Source organism: Asparagus officinalis, chromosome 4, assembly GCF_001876935.1.
Source record: "Asparagus officinalis chromosome 4, Aspof.V1, whole genome shotgun sequence".
NCBI classification, from domain to species: domain Eukaryota; kingdom Viridiplantae; phylum Streptophyta; class Magnoliopsida; order Asparagales; family Asparagaceae; genus Asparagus; species Asparagus officinalis.
Genome location: NC_033797.1, coordinates 50,601,343 through 50,610,170, shown reverse-complemented (window position 1 = coordinate 50,610,170; position 8,828 = coordinate 50,601,343). Strand labels below are relative to the sequence as shown.

General features: G+C 40.9%; 2 protein-coding genes across 3 annotated transcripts in view; one reads left to right on the top strand and one right to left on the bottom strand.

Annotated features, from left to right (window-relative positions):
- LOC109837433 (chaperone protein DnaJ-like) lies at positions 689-4,618 on the bottom strand. Of its 2 annotated transcripts, none has more exons than XM_020405668.1 (6): positions 4,233-4,618; positions 1,931-2,008; positions 1,738-1,813; positions 1,346-1,419; positions 1,191-1,261; positions 689-1,049 (listed from the first exon to the last, which is right to left on the bottom strand). In XM_020405668.1, the coding sequence occupies exons 1-6, from the start codon at positions 4,272-4,274 to the stop codon at positions 992-994; spliced, it is 399 nt and encodes a 132-aa protein (XP_020261257.1). In that variant the 5' UTR covers positions 4,275-4,618; the 3' UTR covers positions 689-991. The 2 variants fall into 2 exon arrangements, with proteins under 2 accessions (XP_020261257.1, XP_020261258.1); XM_020405669.1 differs by having other exon boundaries at positions 1,187-1,261; positions 4,233-4,614.
- Positions 5,496-8,828, top strand: part of LOC109838684 (inosine-5'-monophosphate dehydrogenase-like) — a gene marked incomplete at its 5' end in the record, with an annotated part of 9,111 nt that continues 5,778 nt past the window's right edge. Inside the window, 2 exons of the mRNA XM_020407106.1 lie at positions 5,496-6,155; positions 6,331-6,510. Of these exons, the coding sequence (XP_020262695.1) occupies positions 5,496-6,155; positions 6,331-6,510 (840 nt within the window). The remainder of the gene's footprint in view (positions 6,156-6,330; positions 6,511-8,828) is intronic.

Genomic DNA, 8,828 nt, shown 5'->3' with positions numbered 1-8,828 from the left:
TTATGAGGTTATATGGGTCGGGTCAGGTAACCCGTTTAAATAAACGGGTCAGATCAGATCGTATTGATTCATTTATTAAACGGGTCGGATCGGGTCACACTTATATGGGTCGGGTCAACTACGACCCGACCCGACCCGACCCGTTTGCCACCCCTGCTACATATAATGAGGAAAGCTAAAGTTAGACTACGCGTTAAAAAGAACAACAAATTCACTGCAGGCAACAGTTGGGCAAAAATTTTCAATATTTGATGCCTAAAAGGATTCAGAACTTTTTGAGGATATCAATCAACATATACAATTGACCTAATAAGAGCTTGGTTTCAGCAAATACTTGCCAACTATGAAGAAAGATTCCTACACTCCTGACTATAAACCAATATAAGCTCCAATATAAATTTGATGTTGTTAGTGACTACTCTTGGAGATACTTTCCTTTTCTTTTTCGCAAAAGGAGTCCGAGAACCTTAAATAAAGAAAAAACGCTAACTACAGGAAAATTAACGAGCTAAATGTGAAGCAGTCGTCTGGGTTCCCGATAAATGTCCCATAACTAACACATGAAGCATAGCTTACCGCATTAACTCTCACAAGATTTAACTTTGCTTCCGAAGCACATCAGAATACAACTGAGCATGCATTGCAGCAGACTTTCTAGTTGAACAGACAAAAAGGAGGGGGGAAAACAAAACAGCAACAACAGTATGGCATAACTCTCTATCACAATGGAGAACTTTACATAATCCAAATATCTGTGTGAAACAAGAGTAAAGTGACACCTGAATTACTAGAAACCCAACACAGTGAACACGACCGATTTGAGAACAAAAACACAGTCGATTTGGAGTGGGCTTTATTGTGACGCTCCTGGTTTAAATCAGATAAATAACTCTACAAGTGTATACATATTACAGACGTATTGCAAATAAGAACGTAAAGTGGTGAACAAAAAACTGACACCAGGTAGGCTATAGTGAGACTAGCATACAGATTAAAAGAAGAAACTGTTCGTCTGATCAATGGGTTCTCCTTCCATCAACAGCTCTGTCCTGTAAAAATAAAGGAAGTTTATAACGCAATGCGTGTTGTCTATATTTATCTTAATATTTGATCTGCAACAAATCCATGGCAGTAAGCTCTTTATTCAATATTAGTTATCGCACGAGACAAAGAATTAGAGCAATACTCGCCAGGCTGATGAATGACTGATACCAAGACCATTGCAGGTGAGTATCATTCCCTTGAATCTTGTAAGATATTCCTGAATAGAAGGAACAATAGTTATCATACGAGGAGTACAGTAAGATTTGCAAAATCAATGATCTAAATCAGATACAAATCATACCCGTAAAGTGTATCTATTGATCTCATAAGTACCAGATATATCATAATCAAGTCGTTTAGCGGGGTCACTAAGTACTGCAAACATGCAAAAAATGGAATTAATCAGTTTCAACTATGCCCAACTTCACGGATGGATACTTTCTTGATGCTACTTAAAATGTTGATGAGCAATCCAGTATGTACGATTTAAAATTGTGCTACTGACTCTAAACTCAGTAGCAACTATCAGGAAAATAAAACAGCACAAACATGAAAGTTTTCAATATATAACGTTATCCTACCCTTGTTCCTGTGCATATGAAAGTCTACCAAATATTCTAGCAAATGACAAGCCACAGAATTCACAAGAAAACATAATGCATGCACTTTTTATGCGGAAAAATTAAAACGTACCTCTGTAAGCTTCATTTATCTCCTGAAACCTTGAGGTAACATCACTATTTCCCTGGTGTTTGTCAGGATGCCATTTCTAGTCACGAAATAGAAATAGGTATCCAATTATTTTATCCATGATATTAAATCAATAGATATTTAACAGTGCATGTCAAGGATAGCTAAACGAATATAGAAGGTTTAGAGAACTGACCAGAGCTAATTTTCGGTAACTTAATCTAATTGCCTCATCTGTTGCATCATAATCAACTTCCAAGACTTTGTAATAGTCCTGAAAACAGAATGCAAAACCAGTTTAAGAAAAGTGTAAAATTGCCAAAATTCTGTCGTATAGACAGAGCTACTCAGGTTCAGTATTGAAATGGAGTTAAGAAACAACACAACCATCATACTCATGTTTTAAAATACGGCATGTATCGCCAGAATACAGAAAATGTAAACATGCCGATCTGTCTGACTATTTGTCAAATTTAATTCAAGTACTCTTTAGTTGTCAGTCCAATTACAGAGAGGGTAATATCTAATACTCATTTATATGGCTTACAACTATCTTTACAGCTACGAGTACAGGAATATAATAATAATAAACAGGACAACACAACATATCAAAGTGTACATCATTAAAAACATGAAAGAAGACCTTCAAACATAACTTATTCTAATCATCTAATCTTCCAAAATTTAACAGGATTGATTCTACTAATATACTTAGTACTCAAGAGAACTAAGAACGAGGCCACTGAACCTAGAACCCAAGATGTTAAATTCACAAGGAACCAAATTCCAAGCATGATCTTTTTAAAAGCCAAGAGAACCAATTGCATCAATGCCCCTTCTTCCCTTTAATCTAATTTCTCTTTTTGGAGATAGCAATGACACTTTTCTTCTTTCTTTGCATCAGTATCGTGCTCTTGCTGGATTTTCCTGTGTTAGTCTCCTCTATTGAAAATTTCCTTATAGGTTGGAATACTTGTGGTGCCTTCACAGGATCCAACAAATCACTGGAACACTGGAGGTTGACACCCTGCTCAACTGCCTCATCCCACAAATGCCTACCTAGTTCAAATTTCCCATTCCTACAGACCTTAGTTATCAATAGATCATATATTGGTCCAAGATTGTGGCTATCCAACTTCTGCTCTTCCCCTTGGCAGAAGCGGCAACTCCTCTTCACCCGCTCCAACAACTTAAGCGCATGTTCCACCTTCTCCATTCCACAAAGGACGCCAATTAGACGATGGTAGAATCTCGAGTTCGCCCTTGGCATCAACCTCCCTTTATCCTCCTCCTCGATCATTTTATTCAAGAGCTTATTTCCTCTACCAAATCTCCCCGTAAGGTAAAGCAATCTGATAACAAGGTAATAGCTCATCACATCCGGAGTGGTTCCCTTCCCCTCCTCTCCTTGCATCATCGAGAATATGATTTTACAAGATTCCTTCACCCGCCTTGCTTTCCCCAGACAAGAAAGCAGAATGTTGAAGCTAACAGAGGTAGGAGAGATGCCCGAATACCTCATCTCCGTCATCAAATTGATGGCCTCAGGAACGAGAGCAGACGGATTGAACTTAAGGTTTCTCTTGCAAATGCATCGGAGGAAATCATGGTACGATGCCAGTGATGGCTTATTTCCCGAAGACTTCATCTCGTCCAACACACGACGAGCCTCCTTGGCATTCCCATGAACAGCCCATCCATGAAGTACAAGACTCCTATGATGATGTAACTTCTCCTCAGTCTTAACCTTATCTTTGTGATGATAAAGTATACCCAGTGCTTTTCTAGCATACCCCTTAGCACACAATGCATGAACAGCCGTTGTTACACTCGAGCATTCTTCATCTTCACTACCTTGTTGCAACTTCAATCTCTGTTTCTCTTCTACATCCCTAAACAAAGAAACCGCCTTCTCCGGCCTCCCCAGTTTCACAAAGACCTCCGCCACACGGGCAAATGTCTCCCTATCCAATTTCAAACCCACTTGCTTGAGATCCGATACCGCAATCTCTATTGCAACGGGGTCCTTCATATCCACAAAAGCCCGGATGGCGTGATTAAAAACCTCATTCCCCAAACCCACATTACTCTTTCTCCTGCACCAGGAAAAGAACCTAAGCAGCCTCCTACTGCTGCTTCTGCTGCCTTTGCTTGATGAGCTTATGACGTCAGTCACTAGCGAAGGGGTGACCTCATCAATCCCGAGGCGATCGAGGGCTTCCTCCATTTCTCGGAGGCCGCCGACGCCAGAGGACACTACATCGACCAGCGCCCGAGTCGATCGATGACGAACACTGCCTCACGAATCTCAACGAAGAAGAAGAAGAAGAAGAAGAAGAAGAGGAAGCAGCAGCCCGCAACATCATAAAATCTCAATGGTGCGTTTTCAAGCTAGGGATGGAATCTAATCGTACCTATGATGACTGGATTGGGGAAGATAAAAATTAAAAAAAAAAAAGGTTTTTGAGCTGAAAACCCTAACTCGGGAGGGTTTGTACCTTTTGGGGGTCGGTGGCGGTTATGGTGCGATCGTCGTCCATAAGAGGGTAAGATGCTCCGCGGGGTTCATTAAGATGGATGGGGGCGATCGAGGTTGGATTCAGAGAGAGCGAGAGAACGAAAAGAGAGTAGAGGTCTTTTTTATTTGGGGCTTTCAGCTTGCTTTGCTGTGATCGGTTGGTCCAAAGAGGTTTCTTTGGTCCCTGCGTAGGTCTGTGCGTGGATAATGAGAGAATTGGAGGAGGGAAATTCTTCTTTTTTTTTCCCCCCACTTTTTTTTTTCTTTTTACAGGGAGATGATGGGTCGATTTTTGTTATTTTGGTGCTTCAACGCAACGGAGCGCAACATTTTAGCAGAGATGGACGTGGATGTCGAAGTTGTCAACGAAAGGGACCGATCGCACCCATCCGCGCCGCGCTGCTGAGAGGATCGTTTGTGAGGAATGTAGTCGTGGGCCGAAGGCCTCCCTTGCGGAAGAAGCAACTGAGCAAGCCCTTAAATGAAAGGCCCATTGGCGCATTTCTCCCAAAAAGCCCGTAGGAATAACTCGCCGCTATTCCTTTCCGAACGTTCAAAAGTTTATTTTTGCCATCGTCGCATCGAATATGTTAACAGGAGCTCCACTTTTACGGAAAAACCCAAACCAAACCCCTCCCGACCCGAATCCAGCAAATCTCCACCGTTGAATTGAATTACATGATTGTGACTCGAATCTCTACAAGACAGCGACCAGCCCCTACCTCTCGTGGCCCTACCCCGCCCCAGTCAAAAAAAAAAAAAAAAAAATCTCCATCCCTCACGCCTACAATATTCCGCCGCCTCCTCACCTCTCATTCCCTCTCTCACCCACGCCTCCAGGACCGCTAGCATAGCAAACCCTAAACCCCATGAGGCCTAACGGCTGTTCGCCTCCGCCTTCGACGGCGACGCGCCTTCACCGCTGCCCGCCTCTTCTCCAGCGGCGTCACCTACGCTACAGCGACTCATCATCCACCCCCGGCTCAATCGAATTTCCCCGCCGACGCGTCGAACCCTCGTCTCGCCTCCTCGAGGAACTTGCCCCTCTCGATCCTCTGGCGTCGCCCCTCCGATGGACACCGTCTCCGAGCCTCCAATGGCCGTCAGCCATGGCCTCCCCTCGGCGGCGCGCGCATCGGTCCACTTCAAACGCCTCCCCCTCTCAGCCAGGCCGCCCATCGTTCGAGGCTCGCGCCAATATCTTCCGCCATGAATCCCGTTTCGGCGTCGGATCCCGTCTGTTTGTCTCCCCTTCGGATTCCGTTACGTCGAGTCGACTTCGGGCTCGTCCAACTTCTTGATCGCTAACGGAATCCGGCTGCTCGAATCCCCAGAACCTGTCGGCGTCGTGGCGAGATCTGATTGGGAGAGTTTGTCGGAAAAGGATTCGCCGGTGTCGGGCTACATGAGGCCAGTTCCGAAGTGTGCTTCTGCTGGGCATAACTTCGAGCAGCTTGCTGCATTCTTGGCTGATGAGAAATTGGAGCTTGCGCCTATTGCTGCTGATGACGGCGAGGTCCTGGATTTGGTTACGGATGAGATTGTGCAGAGGATTAGGAGCTATCCGAAGCTCGGAAGCCCGTCGCTGGGCCCTGACGGAAGGTTCTTGGTGGGGGCAGCTATCGGGACGAGGGAAGATGACAAGGAGAGGTTGGAGCATTTGGTGAAGGCCGGAGCGAATGTGATAGTGATAGATAGCTCCCAGGGGAACTCAACATATCAGATTGATATGATTAGGTATGCGAAGAGCAGGTTCCCTGGATTGGATGTTATTGGGGGGAATGTGGTGACAATGGCGCAGGCACATAATTTGATAAAGGCTGGTGTGGATGGGTTGAGGGTTGGGATGGGGTCTGGGTCCATTTGTACTACTCAGGAGGTTTGTGCTGTTGGCAGAGGACAGGTAAATTTCACATCTTTTGCTGATGAGATAGAAATTTGTTAGGAAGGAAGATAACTCCATGGGTTTGAAGGCTTTCTTAATACTACCACCCTGTGATATCCATGAATGTTCACTTCTTTTGGGGGTTTCTGTGTGTTAAATGTTTCTAAGTGTAGAATTTATTTGACTGTTGCAGGCATCAGCAGTGTATAAAGTTGCATCTGTAGCCAAGGATTATGATGTCCCCATCATTGCTGATGGTGGTATCAGTAACTCTGGACATATTGTGAAAGCTTTGGTACTTGGGGCTTCTACTGTTATGATGGGCAGTTTCCTAGCGGGTAGTCACGAGGCTCCAGGAGTTTATGAGGATCAGGTATGTTAACCAGAAGTCTTACATGTTGGAATAAAAAAAACATCTCATTGCTAAGTCTCTTTTGTTACATATATTGCATAATTCTGTTACATGTGATGTATTTGCAAAGTGCACTTTCCAGGATATGACTGCTTTTCTATTTCATGTTCATGGACATTGACTTACTCTTCCTCGGTTGGCATTAGTACTAATAGAACTTGATCATAATACAATTGTTTTAGTTCCTACTCTTAGTATTCGCTTGCTACATGTTGCCCCTCTGTGTTCTTTCTGAATAAAAATGCACAACCACAAAATGTATGAGATTGCGTACTCTTTCTGAGGGTATGACATGTGTGCAAAGTGAACTTCTCGGAGATGAGCACTTTTCTATTTAATGTTCCTTGAAGTTGATTTACTTGTTTTCTGTAGCCTACGCAGAAAATTTGATCGGAATAGTGGTATTTGTATGTATACTAATAAAAAATCATGTTACTCCCATAATCATCATGGAGAATCCACTGTTAGTTTGGTCCTTTGAAAGATGGTCTATCTATTAAACAGCCTTACAAACTACCTGTTTTATGCCTACTTAAGGATACAATGATGCAGACATGGTGATATGGGAAACTTTTTAAAGGTCAGTTACACATACAAAATTATAATTGGACCCACAATACATACATAAGAATTGGTAGGAATATGACAGAGATTGGTTTATTGTTAGCTTACATCCGTACCCTTAGAACTTTTTAGTGTTGGACGCAATGTTTTAAAAGAGAAAGAGACCAAGGCAATGAGGCTGTATCTTGCCTAAGGTGAGAGACACCAACAAGCAATTACTTGAGTGAATTAAGATGATGAAATATTCAAAGCATTCAGAAACATTACAGTTGTTTTAAAATCCCTGATATAACTGATACTCAATACCCTTTGCTGTTTTTGGCAAATTTTGGACGATATATCCCCAATATGGCCGATTTGTTAGCCGTTACGTCAACTGATTTATCCCTTTTATATGGCTCGTTGCTAAATAATATAGTCCTACAAAATTTCTTTAATGTTTTCAACAAAAGTTCTAGCTACATGATGTTTTTTTAAGCAAATTCTAATATGCTTTTTTTTTTCTTTAAGTAAATTTCTACAATTGGTTAGTGACCCTATTATTTACATTTTTCTATGATTAGATTTCATTAAGTATATTTAGATTACATTTTAGGACACTGTTATATATGCACATCATCTGATATGACGCTTTAATAATTACTATATATGTCTGATATTTGCCCGAGATCTGCAATTCGATATGAATTTTGGCCATTTGATATCTCTCCGATTTTCGATATTTAAAACCTTGAGCATTACAAATAGTGTGCAAAATTACAACAGGACAAATAAATCACAGTTGAAAGTAGTAAGTTAATGAATACTCAACAATTATGCTAACTAGTAACCACTAACATAGATAATTAACCGATAAAATTTGAACTTTAAAGGTTCAACTTTATGGTTCAACTTGTGTAGTAACATATATTGGATAGTAATACTGCCTAGTAACCGTTAAAATACATAATTAAGTGGTTAAGTTTGAACTTTTAAGGTTCATCTTGTGGCATGTTCTCAAAATGATGTAGGTAATAAAGTACATTACAACAGAAAACAACTAAAAATCAACAAGAAGAAAAACAAAGAAAAATTCCAAAATGAAAACATATTTTACTTTATTGGACACCTTTTACGGCTTAAAAAATTCATAACAAATACAAACACCTTTTGCACCTTGCCACACATGCTTTAGGCGAGTGCTTGAGACACTAAGGCATGCTCATCAGGCACCAAGGTGTGCTCTTGAGGCGTCAAATGTACGGGTGCAAATAAATCCGTATTCGTGGATTTATCTATACGAATATGGTTACTAAATATCTATATTTAATAGGATATGGTTATGTATATATATATGTGGTGAAATATTCGAATCAGTATCCAAAATATCTGATAATATATTTGTCGTACATCTGCAATTGTTTTAAATCCTTAAGTTAACTTTGAGGTTACTTTTGATGATCAAGATATTTAAACTTAACTTTTCAGATATAACAGACATATTAATAAACTCCTGTATCACATGAATTATATTTTTCTCAAGATTATTTGGTTCTCATATCCGTTTACTACTTTCTAGCCACATATATATCTACATATATATTTGCATTTCCGCATGTATATCAGTATTCATATCTGATTCTAGAGGCTATCTGTATGAGTGTTTCTTAGCTGGAGATGTCCATGTTCATTATTGATAAGCAGATACAGATACGATAAATATCATGTTCGAGTAT